Genomic DNA, 22,718 nt, shown 5'->3' with positions numbered 1-22,718 from the left:
ATTCCCCTCTCATTCGGCCCACCTTACAGTAGAGGCATCAGACAAGGTTCTACAGACTGTTGCCATCTAGTGGAAGCCGTAGGAAGTGCAAACTCATCCATATCTCGCTGTGATTTCAATAGGATCTTGGTTGAAAATCAACCAGCCTCAGAATTCCCACTTCCTGTTTGGATTTTTTCTCAGGGTTTTGCCTGCCATATGAGTTCTGTTATACTCACAGACATAATTCAAACCGTTTTAGAAACTTCAGAGTGTTTTCTATCCAATACTACTAATAATATGCATATATTAGCAACGATGACTGAGGAGCAGGCCGTTTACTCTGGGCACCTCTGTGCACCTTTCATCCAAGCTACTCAATACTGCCCCTGCAGCCATAAGAAGTTAAAACATACTGTTAGCTAGCTAACGTTACGTGTATGATCTGTGTAGTAATATTATTTGTATCTCAGAAATCCTTTTGCATTGTTAGTCTAATGCTAGCTAGCTAACATTGAACCTAGTTGGTTAGCTTTAGCTACCTGCAGATTCATGCATGGTAGTAACGTTATGGGTTGGGATTATGGTTCATTGTTTAGGTAGCTACCTGTACCGTTTACACCTTCTGTATCCTGTGCATGTGACAAACTTTGACATATACTAAATGCATGGGTTTTTTAGTGTTAAAATACACCAGTTAGGCTATTTTGGACGATCAGGCTGCTGATGTCATACAGCTAGTTGTTTTTGTGTTTATGCTTTTTTCATAATGACAAGTTTGAATGTCGGACAACAATAGAATATTAGTGATGTCACTGTGACAACTGTCTACAGACATGTAGATAGACGTAGTATAAACCAGCCTTTAGTCTTAATATTAGGTTGAGTACACTGCCGTACTCACTCTGTTAAGCACATGGCCTCATCTGAATCCTTAAAGAGATGGTTGGGGCTAAGGCTTAAGAGGGTCTGAACGATGCTGAATGGGTGTAGACAAAGAGCTCTCCAGTAGGTGTACCAAAACTATTCAAGGGCCATTTTCTCAAAAGTGGGGTGACAGGTTAATCAACTTTGAAAGCAGAATTACTTTCCCATTGTTCCTCAACTGTAGTGTATGATATACAGTGCATTCGGAAAGTTCAGACCCCTTGACTTTTTCCACATTTTATTACATTACAGCCTTAATCTAAAATGTAAAAGTACAAACAAATCCTCAGCAATCTACACACAACACCCCATAACGACAAAGCGAAAACAGGTTTAGAAATGTATTACAAATAAAAAACAGATACCTAATTTACGTAAGTATTCAGACCCTTTGCTATGACACTCGAAATTGAGCTCAGGTGCATCCTGTTTCCATTGATCGTCCTTGAGATGTTTCTACAACTTGATTGGAGTCCATCTGTGGTAAATTCAATTGATTGGACATGATTTGGAAAGGCGCACACCTGTCTATAAGGTCCCACAGTTGACAGTGTCTGTCAGAGCAAAAACCAAGCCATGAAGTGGAAGGAATTGTCCGTAGAGCTCGGTGACAGGATTGTGTTGAGGCACAGATCTGGGGAAGGGTACCAAAACATTTCTGCAGCATTGAAGGTCCCCAAGAACACAGTGGCCTCCATCATTCTGAAATGGAATAAGACTCTTCCTAGAGCTGGCCGCCCGGACAAACTGAGCAATCGGGGGGGGGCCTTGGTCAGGTAGGTGACCAAGAACCCGATGGTCACTCTGACACCCATCCAACCTGACAGAGCTTGAGAGGATCTGCAGAGAAGAATGGGAAAAGCTCCCCAAATACAGGTGTGCCATGCTTGTACCAACATACCCAAGAAGACTCGAGGCTGTAATCACTGCCAAATTTGCTTCAACAAAGTAATGAGTAAAGGGTCTGAATACAGTACTTACGTAAATGTAATATTTCAGGTTTTTTTTATAGCAAAAATGTCTAAACCTGTTTTTGCTTTGTCATTATGGGGTATTGTGTGTAGATGAGAAAAAAATAATTTAATCAATTTTAGAATTATTGTACAATTGTAAAAAAACACAATTTCATTCATTTTTACATAAGATCGAGCCGGTCGGTCACAGATAATTTGTTTATCTTAAAATGTAAAAATAAATGATACTTTATTGTATTAATTGGTACCAATAAGAAATATTATAAAAGGAAGAGCCAATTGGTGGGAATGAAATTGAACAAGTTCCATCCACTAGATTCCTCAGTTTTAATTGATGAAATGTTATTCTAGAAAGATCATATTCAATTTGTCTGCAGCAAAGTGATGAAATCTGTTGGTATAATCAGAAAGATTGGTGATTTGGTTCATCAGGCTTGCTTCCCAGCTCTATACTATAGCTTAATTTACTCATGTCTCATTTACTGTAATATTGTCTGGGTCAGTAATGTCGTGTCTTTGGACTATCATTAAAGTGAAGACTGTTTTATTATCAAATCAATTCTGTGTAATTATTACATGATTAAACTAAATGTAAACATGAATTTACTTGGAAGTTGGGGCACTACTGGAAAATGTTGTTTAAAGAGTTACTATTTCCCGAATTTAACTCTTCAGATACTTTCATATCTTATCGATTACAGTCACTTATTAATATATTATTACCTCAGTCATTCTGAATGTCGCAAACTCTTGGCTATCTGCACGAACCCTAGCATAAATGAATAATCAGCGATATACGAATTGGTTTAATTATTAATTTACTAACTAAATAATCACATACACACAGGATAGGTTACGCATTGAGTACTACATAATGCAATGAGAAGTCCCTCGTGGACTTAATGCAATGGTCGTTCGATAGCGAAATGTTCTCCAGAATGGATCTTTCAGAGTACCATTTGGTCGTTCGATAGGGAAATGTTCTCCAGAATGGATCTTTCAGAGTACCATTTGGTCGTTCGATAGGGAAATGTTCTCCAGAATGGATCTTTCAGAGTACCATTTGGTCGTTCGATAGGGAAATGTTCTCCAGAATGGATCTTTCAGAGTACCATTTGGTCGTTCGATAGGGAAATGTTCTCCAGAATGGATCTTTCAGAGTACCATTTGGTCGTTCGATAGGGAAATGTTCTCCAGAATGGATCTTTCAGAGTACCATTTGGTCGTTCGATAGGGAAATGTTCTCCAGAATGGATCTTTCAGAGTACCATTTGGTCGTTCGATAGGGAAATGTTCTCTCGAGTTTCCTAGACTATTTTACATATACAGCTGCAGACGGTGAATGTGTAGTCTTTAGTTTTGTAGATTTCTTAACCATTCATGACATTTGGACTGCGTCGTTACATCCTCTGGTCTTTGTAGAGATTTTCTTCTCTGTTAAGTTTCAGAGTTCTAGCCATTACGTCCCTCAGCTCATGCTGTTGGTCTCGTTGGACTAATGTAAATTGTCAGAAGTGGGTTTTATACACTGGGAAAAGGGGCGTTCCATGACACCGATGTAATGTCTGTGCTGACGTGGGCGTCGCCACTGACTTGGTTAAGACTTTGTATGAAAAACAATTCTCTCATTTAGAAGGCTAACATCAGATTACATCTTCTCACAAATAGTTTCATATATGTTTCCCCACATTTGGATGTGACCCTGACAACTGGGAAATATATACATTCAGAGATAGTTATGTTGTTATACTCTTCTTCCTGAGATCCCCAAACTCAGCGGATCTGACAATTGTTCTTCGAGTACCCACGTACCACTCCAACCACATGGATGTCAGAAATATTGTTTCATTATTTCAAACTTTTTGTTACGAATCCCTTTGGCCCGGCTGTCTAGGGGGGATGGTAACGAGACCCGTAACATAACTCATGCAAAGTATAATAGTGAAAAAGTAACCGTGAGAACGAAAAACCACAGACAACTAAATTACCGTCAAACACTCATGGTTTATTTTTAAACACACGGTAAAGGGGGGCAGGAAAGGGACTAAGCTGGACCCAAGGAAAGAAACAAATATCCAAAAACACCCCTAAACTAGCCTACTTCAATACAGCTAACTAAACAAAAATACAGTGGGTGGTCCGCCCAGTTCTAACTAGTGTTTTTAGACAAAGTATTCCTACGGGTAATGTATGCCCATGGGCGACTTGTCTTCGTACCCCCTTTTCCCACCATCAAACAAACAGTCAATCACCGTAACAAAACAATACTCACATAATTCCGGACAAATGTGACATGTATGAACTCAATAGCGAGAGAGAGATATTGAGAGAGATTGAGACACAGAGAGATCGAGCTACACAGAGAAAACAACTGACTGGGTTTTTAAACCAAGGGGATGTGATAGGGTAAGGGTAACAGGAGGAGGTGTGTCTTCTGATTGATTGACTGATTGGGGAATGATGATTGCCACCTGTGAGGGGAGAAGGAGAGAAAAGAAACACACACAGGATACACACACAGGATACCTGTATCCGTAACACTTTTGATGGGAGGAATGTCATTGTTCTACAGAGTAAATCCTCTCTCAATACTGCATGTCCAGGCAGAGAGTTTCTGCAAGGAATTTATAGCCGTCATAAAACGGCCAACTTCACCTCTCTTCCCCTCTGCGGGAGAGAGTGGGCACTATAAAGCGGGCCCACTTTAACCTGATCCTTCAGATCTGAACAGGAGAGACAGTACATAGGCCTCCTACCTACACAAATTGCTCATCATACAAAAAAATGAATTTGCAAGACTAGCTGCCGCCTCTAACTGTCTCCATCTGCACCTTTGTTTAAGAAACTCAATATCATGTACTTTCATCTACAAATACTAATTTTGTCTAAACCCTTCAATGGATTCTTACAGCTCAATTCTGAAATCCATTTATATAACACAAGACACTGCGATAACCTTTACCCTCTCCACTGTCGCACCTCAGTCTATCAGATACTATACTCTGAAATTCTTATCATCACATTGCCAAAACCTCATCATCCCTCTAACTTCAAGCGAAGACTGGGGGTCAGCCCGATGAACCAAACTACTCAGTAATCTCCTCCATATAGCCTAACTCTCACATGCGCACACACACATTTAAACTATTTATTTTTTCGTGGTAACTGATCAATTAATTTATACATGTATAATTAGTATGTTTTATCAATTTTAACAAACCTTTTTTATTTTTGTACTTATGAACGGCAGTCTAAGGCACTGCATCTCAGTGCAAGAGTTGTCACTACAGTCCCTGGTTCAATTCCAGGCTGTATCACATCCGGCCGTGATTGGGAGTCCCATAGGGCGGAGCACAATTGGCCCAGCGTCGTCCAGGTTTGGCCGGGGTAGGCCGTCATTGTAAATAAGAATTTGTTCTTAACTGACTTGCCTAGTTAAATTGAATGTTTTTATTATTTTTGTGGTGTGGTTATCATGTAAGCCCATGGGCTGTCAACCATACCTGCCACACAAAAGTTTTGGGTCACTTAGAAATGTCCTTGTTTTTTAAAGAAAAGCAACTCTTTTGTCCATTAAAATAACATAAAATTGATCCGAAATACAGTGTAGACATTGTTAACGTTGTAAATGACTAATGTAGCTGGAAATGGCTGATTTTTAAAATATTTTTTTATGGAATATCTACATAGACGTACAGAGGCCCATTATCAGCAACCATCACGCCTGTGTTCTAATGGCATATTGTGTTAGCTAATCCAAGTTGATCATTTTAAAAGGCTAATTGATCATTAGTAAACCCTTTTGCAATTATGTTAGCACAGCTGAAAACTGTTGTTCTGATTTAAAGAAGCAATAAAACTGGCCTTCTTTATACTAGTTTAGTATCTGGAGCATCAGCATTTGTGAGTTCGATTACAGGCTCAAAATGGCCAGTAACAAAGGACTTTCTTCTGAAACTCGTCAGTCTATTCTTGTTCTGAGAAATGAAGGCTATTCCATGCGAGAAATTGCCAAGAAACTGAAGATCTCGTACAACGCTGTGTACTGCTCCCTTCACAGGACAAACTGGACAAACTGGCTCTAACCAGAATAGAAAGAGTAGTGGGAGGCCCCAGTGCACAACTTCTTACCTTCAGGCTATGCTCAAACCCTACACCCCAAATCGAGTACTCTGTTCTGCTTCCTGTTCTCTTTTGGCCATCTCACCCCTATGGGAGGGGCAGCTCCCAGTCAGCCCAGTCCAAGCTCTTCACTGTCCTGGCACCCCAATGGTGGAACCAGCTTCCCCCGTAAACTAGAACAGCAGAGTCCCTGCCCATCTTCCGAAAACACCTGAAACACTACCTTTTCAAAGAGTAAATAATCCCCCTCCTCTCTTGTACTTGACCCCCCCCCCCCCCTCCTTCTGGCTCTGAAAGAAGCTTAGACGGGGATTAGAGACTAGGGGGTTAAATAATCCCCCTACTCACCACTTTGCTGACAGCTACTTTATTGAGGAAAAGTGTACTTACTATGCCTGTGGTATGTGGTTGTCTCACCAAGCTATCTTAAGATAAATGCACTAACTGTAAGTCTCTCTGGATAAGAGTGACTTCTAAATGACTACAATATCAATGTAGTCATTTAGCAGTCGGTAACAATCAGGGTTAACCTTGTCGCTTTCGTCTGTCATTGAAGGACATAATAGGTCATGTCTGCTAGAATGTTTTATGAGGGCTGTGGGTATTCCATTAATTGGGAGAGTCATTATGAATACATAGTTATTCCTACCTACCTCCCATCCTTGCCCAGCCAAGCTAAGCTTGTCCCGACCTCCCATCCTTGCCCAGCCAACCTAAGCTTGTCCCGACCTCCCATCCTTGCCCACCCAACCTAAGCTTGTCCCGACCTCCCATCCTTGCCCAGCCAAGCTAAGCTTGTCCCGACCTCCCATCCTTGCCCAGCCAACCTAAGCTTGTCCCGACCTCCCATCCTTGCCCACCCAACCTAAGCTTGTCCCGACCTCCCATCCTTGCCCACCCAACCTAAGCTTGTCCCGACCTCCCATTCTTGCCCAGCCAACCTAAGCTTGTCCCGACCTCCCATTCTTGCCCACCCTCCTTACTGTACCTCCGGCACACACATCCATCCATTCTCATTCATTCCCTCCCAACATATATCCTATCCACCCACCCTCCTACGCATTCATATTCACCATCCCTCACCCTCCCATTCATATACACAAACAAACACACGCACACATATATATATATATACACTGCTCAAAAAAATGAAGGGAACACTTAAACAACACAATGTAACTCCAAGTCAATCACACTTTTGTGAAATCAAACTGTCCACTTAGGAAGCAACACTGATTGACAATAAATTGCACATGCTGTTGTGCAAATGGAATAGACAAAAGGTGGAAATTATAGGCAATTAGCAAGACACCCCCAATAAAGGAGTGATTCTGCAGGTGGTGACCACTGAGCACTTCTCAGTTCCTATGCTTCCTGGCTGATATTTTGGTCACTTTTGAATGCTGAATCCTCACTCTAGTGGTAGCATGAGACGGAGTCTACAACCCACACAAGTGGCTCAGGTAGTGCAGCTCATCCAGGATGGCACATCAATGCGAGCTGTGGCACGAAGGTTTGCTGTGTCTGTCAGCGTAGTGTCCAGAGCATGGAGGCGCTACCAGGAGACAGGCCAGTACATCAGGAGACGTGGAGGAGGCCGTAGGAGGGCAACAACCCAGCAGCAGGACCGCTACCTCCGCCTTTGTGCAAGGAGTAGCACTGCCAGAGCCCTGCAAATGACCTCCAGCAGGCCACAAATGTGCATGTGTCAGCGTATGGTCTCACAAGGGCTCTGAGGATCTCATCTCGGTACCTAATGGCAGTCAGGCTACCTCTGGCGAGCACATGGAGGGCTGTGCGGCCCCACAAAGAAATGCCACCCCACACCATGACTGACCCATCGCCAAACCGGTCATGCTGGAGGATGTTGCAGACAGCAGAACGTTCTCCACGGCGTCTCCAGACTCTGTCACGTCTGTCACATGTGCTCAGTGTGAACCTGCTTTTATCTGTGAAGAGCACAGGGCGCCAGTGGCGAATTTGCCAATATTGGTGTTCTCTGGCAAATGCCAAACGTCCTGCACGGTGTTGGGCTGTAAGCACAACCCCCACCTGTGGACGTCGGGCCCTCATACCACCCTCATGGAGTCTGTTTCTGACCGTTTGAGCAGACACATGCACATTTGTGGCCTGCTGGAGGTCATTTTACAGGGCTCTGGCAGTGCTACTCCTTGCACAAAGGCGGAGGTAGCGGCCCTGCTGCTGGGTTGTTGGCCTCCTCCACGTCTCCTGATGTACTGGCCTGTCTCCTGGTAGCGCCTCCATGCTCTGGACACTACGCTGACAGACACAGCAAACCTTCTTGCCACAGCTCGCATTGATGTGCCATCCTGGATGAGCTGCACTACCTGAGCCACTTGTGTGGGTTGTAGACTCCGTCTCATGCTACCACTAGAGTGAGGGCACCGCCAGCATTCAAAAGTGACCAAAACATCAGCCAGGAAGCGGTCTGTGGTCACCACCTGCAGAATCACTCCTTTATTGAGGGTGTCTTGCTAATTGCCTATAATTTCCACCTTTAGTCGATTCCATTTGCACAACAGCATGTGCAATTTATTGTCAATCAGTGTTGCTTCCTAAGTGGACAGTTTGATTTCACAGAAGTGTGATTGACTTGGAGTTACATTGTGTTGTTTAAGTGTTCCCTTTATTTTTTTGAGCAGTGTATATATATATATATATATATATACACACACACACACACACACCTACACACGCACATCCATAGAACAGTTGTTGACACATACACTTCATGGCCAAAAGTAAGTGGACACACCTTCAAATTTGTGTAATCGCCTCTTTCAGCCATACTCATTGCTGACAGGTATATAAAATCGAGCACACCGCCATGCAATCTCCATAGACACACATTGGCAGTAGAAATGGCCCGTGCTGAAGAGCTCAGTGACTTTCAACGTGGCACCGTCATAGGATGCCACCTTTCCAACAAGTCAGTTCGGCAAACTTCTGCCCTGCTGGAGCTGCCCGGTCTAATGTAAGTGCTGTTATTGTGAAGTGGAAACGTCTCGGAGCAACAACGGCTCAGCCGCGAAGTGATAGGCCACACAAGCTCTCAGAACGGGACCGCTGAAGCGTGTAGCGCATAAAAACTGGAAGCAACGTCAGCACAATAACTTTTTGTCTTGAGCTTTTTGAAATGGGTTTCCATGTCCGAGCAGCCGCAGACAAGCCTAGATCATCATGCGTAATGCCAAGTGTTGGCTGGAGTGGTGTAAAACTCGCCACCATAGGACTCTGGAGCAGTGGAAACACGTTCTCTGGAGTGATGAATCACGCTTCACCATCTGGCAGTCCAACGGACAAATCTGAGTTTGGCGGATGCAAGGAGAACGCTAACTGCCCCAATGCATAGTATAAAGTTTGGTGGAGGGGGAATAATGGTCTTTGGCTGTTTTTCATGGTTCGGGCTAGGACCCTTAGTTCCTGTGAATGGAAATCTTAACGCTAGAGCATACAATGACATTCTAGACGATTCTGTGCTTCCAACTTTGTGGCAACAGTTTGGGTATGACAATCCCCCCGTGCACAAAGCGAGGTCCGTACAGAAATGTTTTGTCGAGGTTGGTGTGGAAGAACTTGAATGGCCTGCACAGAGCCCTGACCTCAACCTCATCAAATACCCTTGGGATGAATTGGAAGGCCGACTGCGAGCCAGGCCTAATCGCCCCACATCAGTGCCCGACCTCTCTAATGCTCTTGTGGATGAATGGAAGCAAGTCCCCCGAAGCAATGTTCCAACATCTAGTGGAAAGCCTTCCCAGAAGAGTGGAGGCTGTTATAGCAGCAAAGGGGGGACCAACTAAATATTAATGCCCATGATTTTGGAATGAGATGTTCAACGAGCAGATCTTCACATACTTTTGGTCATGTAGTGTACATACTATATTTTCCTTCCTGAATTGTCTTTTAGAGTATAGATTGTATTTGGGGGAGGGGGAAATTATATTGTCTCAATTTACGTTAAGCTGGTCTCGGCCATCACTGGATGTCGCCTTGTGCGCTCATTGTTATTTTCTACTAAGGCTTGTTTCTAGTCTCTTTCACTTGTCTGCCTAAACCACAGTAAACTAGCCTATATTTCTGTGACATAGACTGAGAGGTTTGCTCTATAGCCATTTGTGTTTAAACGTCCCAGATGGCGGTGGGATGCTCTAAAAGCATATCTGTGCCCTCCCCTGGTCAGTCATCTGTGAGGGTAAGCCATCCTGTGGGGTGGACAGCTCAGAGGACACGCTCCGCTCAAATAGCACTCAGGCTTCTGTTACCGCCGCAACAACGGCAGCCGTGGAGAAAGACGTATGGGAACAGACTGCAGATAAGGGCTGCTAGAGTGATGCTTTCCGCCTGTGTCTAACTCTTACCCCTGTCGTCTGTCTCTGTCTTCTCTCCCTCTCTCTCCCCCATCCCCCCAACAGCTGCCAGCACCAGTTGGCTCCAGGAGCATGTCGCAGACCTAAGTCGAAGGTAAGATCCCCTTTCAGTGAGTCATCCTGCTGTTTCGATCCTCCTTGTTTTTCCCTTTAGTCCACAAGTGGACAGTTTCCCTCCCAAGAATCCCTCAGGAGATGGATGCACCACAGTGTGTGTGTAATGTAACTAGCAGTCTGTCCCAGTTAAACTGAGGTTAAAGGATAAATGAAATATACACGACATGGGGTGTAGTATGTTCAGCAAAACGTTAGAGTCTTTGTCAGGGAAAAATATTGGCTTAATTGATTGAGCTCCTTGAGATGTTTGTAAGGTATGAGAAGCAAGGGCTGGTGTCATGTCATTTCCCATGGATTAAAATTACACCCTCAGGCCAAACCTACCTGTAGAGGTCAGAGGTGAAACTCTTATCTTCCCTTTCACCTCCACCATATTGTGCTGTGCGCCCTCGCCCTGAGGTTAAGACCTGCTGGATGTTCTCAGTTCAGCCACTTCCTGCTCCTGGCCGTCACCTCTGGAGACTCTGTGCAGTGAAACTCCTCTCCACCCCTCATACACTATCTTCCAGGATGATGAATCGCCTCACTTGTTTTGTCTAAATAGTGAATGTTGGTGGGTTTTGTTTCAGTCCAGTGTTGAGATCATCTTGCACCTTTTACGGTCTCTGCTGGTGCCCCGGTATGGAACCTGCCCACTCAGGAAGTGGAAAATCACAAAAGGCTGAGTCATGTTTAGAGTAGGAGGACTCATTTGAAAAAGAACACCCCCCTCCCCCAACCTCCTAATGGGATATGTGAATGAGCTGCTTTAGGTCAGGTGAAACAAGCCGCTACCTCATTGCAGGGCCGGCTATATTTAGCTTTTCTTATGCAGGCGTTCCCTCATGGCTATAATAACCTGAGAATGTTTACAAACATACATGATCCCATAGAATAGACCAGTAGCACTCTATGAAACACAACTAGGCCTAAGTAAGATTGATTCTGTGACTGTGCAGTTGGCCATGACTGAAGTCTCAATCGATTTATAAAACCCCAAATATGATGAAGTTGCTTTCTGACACATTCCCTCCTGAATAGAGAAATACACATACAACCCCACCAGAGGAGGCTGGTGGAGGAGCTATAGGAGGATGGGCTCATTATAGTGGCTGGAATAGAATCAATCACCCATTCCAGCCATTTACAATGAGACTGTCCTCTTATAGCTTCTCCCACCAACCTCATCTGAATCCTACCCACTTCAGATTACCTAGGGAAACAGCACCTATTATATACAACAGAGTAAAGTTCTGATTGATCTGAGTAGAAGGCACAGTGAACAGAATGTCCCGGATGACTTTTACTCATCCTTTTATTATCTGCCGTAATTGTGTCATGCATGTCTGTGGACCACACTACCCTTTCTGGTGTTTGGTGGGTAGACATTATATAACCCTTGGAGCTAGTCCATGGTGTACTATTATTTGGGCAACTCCGTTTAGTTTGTATTTATAGTCAACATACATCATATCAAGTGTTTGTTTGTCTCACCATAATCCCACAATTTCTGTCTCCAGTGGGTAGGATTAAACAAACTCTGGAACAAAGCTCCCTCTATCCACAGTGTTCTCTCTCTCTTTCCTTCCTACTCTCTCTCTAGGCAGTGCCGTCCGCACAGACTGTGCAGACAGGCAGCCAGGGAATCACACAACCGTTTCCCAAGTACTCAAATTATATAATTGCAGCAGGGAGATAAAGAGATTATTGGGATTGTAAATCCTGCTTCCCGCTCACCCATTACCCCCCCAAAAAAATGTTGGCTTCAAATTGAGTGACCGGAGGTCAAGCTTCTTTATGTTAATGCATTTTCTTTAAAAAATGATGCCTATTGTTTAGTGTGTCCTTGTTGGACATCAGAGGACTAGTATCCTTGCATGTCTTCTATGAGGTTGACGTTGGACAGTGATGCAGTTTAAACACAGTATATATAATTAATCTTCTCAGTATTTATCTAATCATGATCTATTCCAAATAATGATATGCCAAACCCTGTCTACATCGTTTCAAATAGAAAACGGGGATAAATGGGAGTGCTTGACGTCGCGCTGGCTAAATGGGAGTGGCGGGCGTCGCGCTGGCTAAATGGGAGTGCTCGACGTCGCGCTGGCTAAATGGGAGTGCTCGACGTCGCGCTGGCTAAATGGGAGTGCTCGACGTCGCGCTGGCTAAATGGGAGTGCTCGACGTCGCGCTGGCTAAATGGGAGTGCTCGACGTCGCGCTGGCTAAATGGGAGTGCTCGACGTCGCGCTGGCTAAATGGGAGTGGCGGGCGCCGCGCTGGCTAAATGGGAGTGGCGGGCGTCGCGCTGGCTAAATGGGAGTGGCGGGCGTCGCGCTGGCTAAATGGGAGTGCTCGACGTCGCGCTGGCTAAATGGGAGTGCTCGACGTCGCGCTGGCTAAATGGGAGTGCTCGACGTCGCGCTGGCTAAATGGGAGTGCTCGACGTCGCGCTGGCTAAATGGGAGTGCTCGACGTCGCGCTGGCTAAATGGGAGTGCTCGACGTCGCGCTGGCTAAATGGGAGTGCTCGGCGTCGCGCTGGCTAAATGGGAGTGCTCGGCGTCGCGCTGGCTAAATGGGAGTGCTCGGCGTCGCGCTGGCTAAATGGGAGTGCTCGGCGTCGCGCTGGCTAAATGGGAGTGGCGGGCGTCGCGCTGGCTAAATGGGAGTGGCGGGCGTCGCGCTGGCTAAATGGGAGTGGCGGGCGTCGCGCTGGCTAAATGGGAGTGGCGGGCGTCGCGCTGGCTAAATGGGAGTGGCGGGCGTCGCGCTGGCTAAATGGGAGTGGCGGGCGTCGCGCTGGCTAAATGGGAGTGGCGGGCGTCGCGCTGGCTAAATGGGAGTGGCGGGCGTCGCGCTGGCTAAATGGGAGTGGCGGGCGTCGCGCTGGCTAAATGGGAGTGGCGGGCGTCGCGCTGGCTAAATGGGAGTGGCGGGCGTCGCGCTGGCTAAATGGGCGTGGCGGGCGTCGCGCTGGCTAAATGGGCGTGGCGGGCGTCGCGCTGGCTAAATGGGCGTGGCGGGCGTCGCGCTGGCTAAATGGGCGTGGCGGGCGTCGCGCTGGCTAAATGGGCGTGGCGGGCGTCGCGCTGGCTAAATGGGCGTGGCGGGCGTCGCGCTGGCTAAATGGGCGTGGCGGGCGTCGCGCTGGCTAAATGGGCGTGGCGGGCGTCGCGCTGGCTAAATGGGAGTGGCGGGCGTCACGCTGGCTAAATGGGGAGTGGCGGGCGTCGCGCTGGCTAAATGGGAATTAACTCGTTGCCCTCTACTGATGCTGATGAGTATGATGTATGGTCTCAGACACTCTGCGGTCAGACACAGCACCCCTCTGTCTGAGCAGGACGTCACTTCCTATCATATAATCACGCCTACTCCGACAGGCTATACCTCCTAATGAACTGAATTAACATTTCTGAATAATTACACATGACTGATCTGTAAACCATGCACACTGTCTCATCTCAACACAGCTGTAAAAAAGAGGGGGTTCCATTCACTATAGGGATCAGTTTTGGGGGGGGGGGGGGGAATGAGAGCAATGTATTTCAGTCGCATGCTGAAAAGCAACACACATGAATGTTTAATGCCCATTTATATGACAATGGCATTATGAAAGCAAGCCATTTGAATTAGATCAGAAATTGGTCATTTATGAACACAGTGCAGCACATTCCAAACAGAAAATGTCATATCTGATTCAAAAACACAGAACGAATGCAGCCATCTGTCTGTATAATAATACATTGCCGAGTTGGGTCCCAAGAATATATATAAAAATGTATCTTCTCAGTATTTAACTAATCAGGACTTATAAAAAAAAAAAAATGCTAGGCCAAAACCTGTGTACATCACTTCAAATAGAAAACGGGGCTAAATGTGAGTGCTGGATGTCACACTGGATAAATGTGAGTGCTGGATGTCACACTGGATAAATGTGAGTGCTGGATGTCACACTGGATAAATGTGAGTGCTGGATGTCACACTGGATAAATGTGAGTGCTGGATGTCACACTGGACAGATGTGAGTGCTGGATGTCACACTGGATAAATGTGAGTGCTGGATGTCACACTGGATAAATGTGAGTGCTGGATGTCACACTGGATAAATGTGAGTGCTGGATGTCACACTGGATAAATGTGAGTGCTGGATGTCACACTGGATAGATGTGAGTGCTGGATGTCACACTGGACAGATGTGAGTGCTGGATGTCACACTGGACAAATGTGAGTGCTGGATGTCACACTGGACAAATGTGAGTGCTGGATGTCACACTGGATAAATGTGAGTGCTGGATGTCACACTGGATAAATGTGAGTGCTGGATGTCACACTGGATAAATGTGAGTGCTGGATGTCACACTGGATAAATGTGAGTGCTGGATGTCACACTGGATAAATGTGAGTGCTGGATGTCACACTGGACAGATGTGAGTGCTGGATGTCACACTGGACAGATGTGAGTGCTGGATGTCACACTGGACAGATGTGAGTGCTGGATGTCACACTGGACAGATGTGAGTGCTGGATGTCACACTGGACAGATGTGAGTGCTGGATGTCACACTGGATAAATGTGAGTGCTGGATGTCACACTGGATAAATGTGAGTGCTGGATGTCACACTGGATAGATGTGAGTGCTGGATGTCACACTGGATAGATGTGAGTGCTGGATGTCACACTGGATAAATGTGAGTGCTGGATGTCACACTGGATAAATGTGAGTGCTGGATGTCACACTGGATAAATGTGAGTGCTGGATGTCACACTGGATAGATGTGAGTGCTGGATGTCACACTGGATAAATGTGAGTGCTGGATGTCACTGGATAAATGTGAGTGCTGGATGTCACTGGATAAATGTGAGTGCTGGATGTCACTGGATAAATGTGAGTGCTGGATGTCACACTGGATAAATGTGAGTGCTGGATGTCACACTGGATAAATGTGAGTGCTGGATGTCACACTGGATAGATGTGAGTGCTGGATGTCACACTGGATAGATGTGAGTGCTGGATGTCACACTGGATAAATGTGAGTGCTGGATGTCACACTGGATAAATGTGAGTGCTGGATGTCACACTGGATAGATGTGAGTGCTGGATGTCACACTGGATAAATGTGAGTGCTGGATGTCACACTGGATAGATGTGAGTGCTGGATGTCACACTGGATAAATGTGAGTGCTGGATGTCACACTGGATAAATGTGAGTGCTGGATGTCACACTGGATAAATGTGAGTGCTGGTTGTCACACTGGATAAATGTGAGTGCTGGTTGTCACACTGGATAAATGTGAGTGCTGGTTGTCACACTGGATAAATGTGAGTGCTGGTTGTCACACTGGATAAATGTGAGTGCTGGTTGTCACACTGGATAAATGTGAGTGCTGGATGTCACACTGGATAAATGTGAGTGCTGGATGTCACACTGGACAGATGTGAGTGCTGGATGTCACACTGGACAGATGTGAGTGCTGGATGTCACACTGGATAAATGTGAGTGCTGGTTGTCACACTGGATAAATGTGAGTGCTGGTTGTCACACTGGATAAATGTGAGTGCTGGATGTCACTGGATAAATGTGAGTGCTGGATGTCACTGGATAAATGTGAGTGCTGGATGTCACTGGATAAATGTGAGTGCTGGATGTCACTGGATAAATGTGAGTGCTGGATGTCACTGGATAGATGTGAGTGCTGGATGTCACACTGGATAGATGTGAGTGCTGGATGTCACACTGGATAGATGTGAGTGCTGGATGTCACACTGGATAAATGTGAGTGCTGGATGTGAGTGCTGGATGTATATGACACATTTTTGGAAGATTACAATCACGTAGTCTCAGCAATATTAATGTTTTCACTTTTAAGATGGATATGTATATTACAGGTGCTCCCTGTCCTGGAATGTTTGTGATTTATTCAGCCTGGAATGTTTGTGATTTATTCAGTTACCCTTTAGTAATATGTGTTGTCAAAGTAACTCTAACCAGTTTAGACACTTTTTATGCATTTGGAGCAAAACTGAAGGGTTGACTGGCTTTGTATAGTAATCTTATTTTGTATGTTTTCAGTTTGTGTGGGATTATCCCTGGCCTCAGCAGTGTCCTCCTGCCTCGAATGAATCCATTTGTCTTAATCAACGTGGCCGGAGCTCTCTCACTCAGCGTCACCTACATGCTCATTGAGATCAAGTAAGTCCACCCCTCCGACACAGTGTAATGGTGTAATGACATTAGTTAGTGGATTTGGGGGAAGTTCTAAATCGAGACTGGGTATGAGGAAGAATGTGTACTCTGAATAATGCGTTCTCACAAAGCCTTTGTCTGCCTGCTGTGTGTGTGACCTCCTGTTATCAACCTCCATGAAAACTCCTGACATGCAGTGCCTTCAGAAAGTATTCACACCCCTGGACTTTTTCCACATTTTGTCATGTTACTACAGCTTCAATTTTAAAATTGATTGAAATGTTGTGTCACTGGCCTATACACAATACCCCTTAATGTCAGTGTTTTTAAAAATGTTTACAAATGAAAATGTCTTGAGTCAACCCCTTTGTTATGGCAAGTCTACTGTAAATAAGTTCAGGAGTAAAAATGTGCTTAACAAGTCACAATAAATTGCATGGACTCACTCTGTGTTTAACAATTTTTTGTTCTCTGTACCCCACATATTCAATTAACTGTAAGGTCGCTCAGTCAATCAGTGAATTTCAAACACCGATTCAACCACAACGACCAGGGAGGTTTTCCAATGCCTCTCAAAAAAGACCACCTATTGGTAGATGGGTTAAAAAAAATCAAAAAGCAGACATTGAATATCCCTTTGAGCATGTTGAAGTTATTAATTATAGTTTGGATTACAAAGATACAGGCATCCTTCCTAACTCAGTTGCCAGAGAGGAAGGACACCGCTCAGGGATTTCACCATGAGGCCAAAGGTGACTATAAAACAGAGTTTAATAGGAGAACTGAGGATGGATCAACAACATTGTAGTTACTCCACAAAACTAACCTAAATGACAGTGAAAAGGAAGACTTTGTAGAATAAAACAATTCCAAAATATGCATCCTGTTTGCAATAAGGCACTAAAGTAAAACTGAAAAAAATGTGGCAAAGAAATTACATTTATGTCCTGAATACAAAGTATTATGTTTGGGGTAAAGCCAACACATCACTGAGTACCACTCGTCATATTTTCAAGCATAGTGGTGGCTGCATCATGTTATGTGTATACTTGTCATCTGCAAAAACAAGGGATTTTTTAGGACACAAAGAAACAGAATAGAGCTAAGCACAGGCAAAATCCTAGAGGAAAACCTGGTTCAGTCTGCTTTCTAACAGACACTTTCTAACAGGAGACAAATTCACCTTTCACCAGGACAATAGCCTGAAACACAAGACCAAATACTGGAGTTGCTTACCAAGACGACATTGAATGTTCCTGAGTGGCCTAGTTACAGTTTTGACTTAAATCATCTTGACAATCTATGGCAAGACTTGAAAATGGCTGACTACCAATGATCAACCACCAATTTGACAGAATGTGCATATATTGTCCATCCAGGTGTGCAAAGCTCTTACTCACAGCTGTAATCACTGCCAAAGGTGATTCTAACATGTATTGACTCAGAGGTGTGAATACTTGTGTAAATTAGATATTTGTGTGTTTCATTTTCAATACATTTGAACAAATTTCTAAAAATATGTTTCCACTTTGTCATTATAGGGGTATTGTGTGTAGATGGGTGAGAAACAACAACATGTGGAATAAGTTAAGGAGTATAAATACTTTCTGAAGGCACTGCAAATAGTGTCTGTGCTCCTAACTTTATAACTTACCAGTATTATGAAGTACCTGATGCTCTCTCTCTCTCTGACTGCAGTAATTACAATGCTGTGGACACGGCCTCGGCGGTGGCCATCGGCCTCATGATCTTTGGCACCATGTATCCTATGAGCGTGTATAGCGGGAAGGTGCTCCTTCAGGTAGGCTATCCAAACAGGTCCACAATCTAAACTGGACTGGATCGTTGAATTCTCTTTAGGACGTGACGTGGATCAGACAACCGTACTGTAACTCAACACTTATCTCTTGGAATGATTGTGAGATATGTTTGGTCCAAATTCTGTTTGGCTCAAATTCTGTTTGGCTCGCACTGTTTGTTGTAAGAGAGTATGTTCTTTGATGGAACTTAACTCAGTAACTTATTGACTTATTGGACTGTGTGCTGTGTTTTGATGTGACTCAAATCTGTTTGCGTTGTGCTCTCTTTAGACCACTCCATCTCATGTCATTGGTCAGCTTGACAAATTGCTCAGAGAGGTAAGACTTAGAACACTCAGATATGGGTTGAGTAACATCTGCTTTCATTTACAGATGTGTGGGAATACAACATAAATTGTCATTTTAATCACAAGGATGGTCAGTCCTTGCATGTATCACTCTGTCTACAAGTCTAACTTCAACTTTTCCAGCACCATCCCTCAGGTATTTTTCAAAACAAGTGGGGCTGTGGGGGCGGTGAATGCTTTGTTGTTTTTCCAGTCCAAGATTGTCCTTTAGAAACAGGACGGGAGGTCAAATGAGGACAACCCTAGTGAAGTAATCCTAATTATAACAAAAATATAACAAGGTTAATGGAATGTTCATATAATGCTACAGCTAGACATGAAATACATGTTAATAATAAGACATGTGAGACAGAATACATATAAACTATTTACATAATACAGGGATATTTACACAGTGATCAAACAGTTTACAGAAAACAGGTTATTTCCTCATTAAAAGAGCAATTTGCTGTTGCTTCATCCATTTAAAAAAAAAAAAAACGTATAAATGAATGATATGTACCCATTTGATTCTTGAATATAACCTCATGAGCTTAGTTCAGCTATTGTACCCCATCAGAAACCAAATTATTAGATTGTTTTACTCCAATGTTTGTAAACAAAGTAAATGTAAATTAACACTATATAGCCTCAACATGGTTAAAACTATGACTTTGATATCATGGATGGTCAGTGCTTGCATCTATAGCTCTGTCTATGAATTTCAGAGTGGTTACATTTCTCCAGCTCCGTCCCTCAGCTTTTTATCATGCAGTGCCGGAGGTCTACACTTTATTATTCTTTCAACTGCCCTCTTTAAGGCCTTACTCAACGGAATTACTTTTTGAAAAATCTGTTTTCCCTATGGTTGTGGAAGGCAAAGTGGGTAGCCAATGGGGACTTCTCATCTTTACTCCTAAAGACACTCAGTGATGTGTTTGCAGAGGGTTGTCCTCATTGACCTCTTTTCTATTACTATAGGTCAAGCCCGTCCTATTGGTTGCACTGCCGAAAGACAGCAAAACATTTTACATGTACCACATGCATTGTAGCCAATGTTGGTCTCTGTGTTTTATATTTTATATTTGTTAAGTGTTTTTCACAGTGTGCAACAACTTGCAATGATTCCCTACCGCCTTTGGGATCCTATTGATGGGATCCTATCCTGATTGGGATCCCATCCATGTTCTTAATAGATCTAGTTATAGTTTTTCCAGACCATGCCAGTTGACTGGGGCTGGTTACACGGTCAACTGGTCCCTACAACCGTTGATAGGAAGATGTCAGTCTCTGCCCTCATGGCCTCTATCCCACTGTACATGTGTAATGCTGTACGTTCTCCCCCATCAGGTCTCCACTCTGGAGGGGGTCCTGGAGGTCCGTAACGAGCACTTCTGGACGGTTGGCTTTGGCTCTTTGGTACGTCATCATGGTTTTGTCACGGTTGTCCTCATTGTACCCAGCAGACTCCCAGTGCTATGCACCACGCTCTGTTTCCTCTGCCGGCTCCCCCCACCAGATGCCAGGAACACAAAGAGAACGCCACTCACCCTCATTTAGTTTAGTGGCCCCCTTGTTGTTTACGAACAATTGGCAAGGATTTGCTCACTCAAATGAAAAGGGGACAAGCTTCTCATGCGTTGCAATTTCTCTGTTGATTTAAGACTTTTAACTGCCTCCAACTTGTTTTTGACTGACAGGAATGCATTGCTTATTTCTAAATGATAGGGTTAGGGTGATATGATCATGTACTAGATTGCCTTACACAAGCATAGTCCCATGTATTCCTTTGTGTCCAAGAAGCATGCTGTGGATATCAAAGGTCAGATGTCAGTTTAATTAAACAGTCCTGTGTCGGTGAGGGGAAATTTCTGATCACAGAGCTTCTCGTCTCCTGCCTCCAGGAGGCCATGTTATTTCATTCCAATTGTAAAGACTGAGTAGTCACACAAAAAGACAGAAGTCACATCACACTTCAATACAGGGTATATAGCATAAGAACATAAATGGTACATAGCATAAAGACAGAAATGGTATATCGCATAGACAGATGGTATTTCGCATAAAGACAGATGGTATATTGCATAGAGACAGATGGTATATCGCATAAAGACAGAAATGCAGTCATTCTGGTTTCATTGAAACGCCTGAGATGTGAATTATTCAGTCTGTGGCTCTAAAAATGTTGCTTCACATAAGAATGAATTAAGGAATTAAATACAGATTCTGTCTGGTCTGCTGCTATGTTAAATCTCATTCAATGAAATAACACATATTTGCACTCTACCTAAAAGCAGCGTAATATAATGGTAACATTATGCAATAACAGCATCACTGTCATATAGATAAAAAGGCCAGGTTCTTGGCTGTGCTAATTGCTGTGTGGACTAAGTTTATCCAGTAGTGTTGCTGCTGTGCCCAGTTGCCACACTGTTCTCGCCAGACTGTATTCCCTAGGGTACTGCCAGTAGAGTGGGAGGGAACTAGAGGGGGGGGGGGGGGGGACTAGAGGGATGGCTGGCGGTAGGGAACTAGAGGGATGGAACTAGAGGGATGATGGGAGGGATGGAACTAGAGGGATGATGGGAGGGATGGAACTAGAGGGATGACGGGAGGGATGGAACTAGAGGGATGATGGGAGGGATGGAACTAGAGGGATGACGGGAGGGATGGAACTGGAGGGATGATGGGAGGGATGGAACTAGAGGGATGATGGGAGGGATGGAACTAGAGGGATGACGGGAGGGATGGAACTAGAGGGATGATGGGAGGGATGGAACTAGAGGGATGACGGGAGGGATGGAACTGGAGGGAGCGAGGGAACTAGAGGGATGGAAGGAGGGAGCGAGGGAACTAGGAGGAAGCGAGAGAACTAGAGGGAGGGAGGGAGCGAGCGAGAGAACTAGAGGGAGGGAGGGAGCGAGAGGGCTGTGCTCCTAATTGCTGTGTGGACTAAGTTTATCCAGTGGTGTTGCTGCAGTGCCCAGTTGCCACACTGTTCTCACCAGACTATGCCCTAGAGTACTGCCAGTAGTGGGAGGCAGAGAACTGGAGGGAGGGAGAGAACTGGAGGGAGGGAGGGAGACGATTAGAGGGAGGGAGGGAGGGAGGGAGGGAGGAAACTAGAGGGAGGGATGAGAGAAGTAGAGTGGGAGGGAGGGAGACAACTAGAGGGAGCGAGAGGGAGGGAGACAACTATTAGGGGTGCGGGAGAGAGAAAACTAGGGATGAGGGAGGGAGGGAGAGAACTAGAGGGATGCGGGAGGGAGGGAAGTAGAGGGAGGGAGGAAACTAGAAGGATGAGAGAGGGAGGGAACTAGAGGGAGGGAGGGAGGGAGGGACCTTGGCGGGAGGCAGCGAACTGGAGGGAGGGAGACAGCAAACTGGAGGGAGGGAGACAGCAAACTGGAGGGAGGGAGGCAGTAAACTGGAGGGAGGGAGGGTACTGGAGTAAAGGATGGAGGGAGCAAGGCAGAGAACTGGAGGGAGAGAAGTAGAGTGGGTGGGAGGGAGAGAACTAGAGGGAGAGAACTAGAGGGAGAGAACTAGAGGGAGGGAGGGAGCGAGAGAACTAGAGGGAGCAGGAGGGAGACAATGAGAGGGAGGGAGGGAGGAAACTAGAAGGATGATAGAGGGAGGGAATTGGAGGGAGGGAGGGTACTGGAGTAAAGGATGGGGGGAGCGAGGCAGAGAACTGGAGGGAGAGAAGTGGAGTGGGAGGGAGGGAGAGAGAGAACTAGAGGGAGGGACGGAGGGAGGGAGAGAACTAGAGAGAGGGAGGGAGAGAACGTGCGGGAGGGAGACAACTAGAGGTGAGGGAGGGATGAGGGAGGGAAGTAGAGGGATAGACAACTAGAGGGAGGGAGGGAGCGAGCGAGAGAACTAGAGGGAGCAG

The 22,718-nt window shown here is 45.1% G+C and overlaps 1 protein-coding gene across 2 annotated transcripts in view; it reads left to right on the top strand.

Annotated features, from left to right (window-relative positions):
• Positions 1-21,296, top strand: part of LOC129836463 (zinc transporter 6-like) — a 77,612-nt gene extending 56,316 nt beyond the window's left edge. For both annotated transcript variants that reach the window (XM_055902668.1, XM_055902669.1), the window contains exons 10-14: positions 10,439-10,487; positions 16,564-16,683; positions 18,376-18,478; positions 18,768-18,815; positions 20,174-21,296. In XM_055902668.1, the coding sequence (XP_055758643.1) occupies positions 10,439-10,487; positions 16,564-16,683; positions 18,376-18,478; positions 18,768-18,815; positions 20,174-20,383 (530 nt within the window). In that variant the 3' untranslated portion in view covers positions 20,384-21,296. The remainder of the gene's footprint in view (positions 1-10,438; positions 10,488-16,563; positions 16,684-18,375; positions 18,479-18,767; positions 18,816-20,173) is intronic.
• Positions 21,297-22,718: the final 1,422 nt, after the last annotated feature.

The sequence above is a fragment of the Salvelinus fontinalis genome, chromosome 37 (genome assembly GCF_029448725.1).
Source record: "Salvelinus fontinalis isolate EN_2023a chromosome 37, ASM2944872v1, whole genome shotgun sequence".
NCBI classification, from domain to species: Eukaryota; Metazoa; Chordata; class Actinopteri; order Salmoniformes; family Salmonidae; genus Salvelinus; species Salvelinus fontinalis.
The sequence above is the reverse complement of the archived record's forward strand: the minus strand, read 5'-3'. Positions and strand labels throughout refer to the sequence as shown.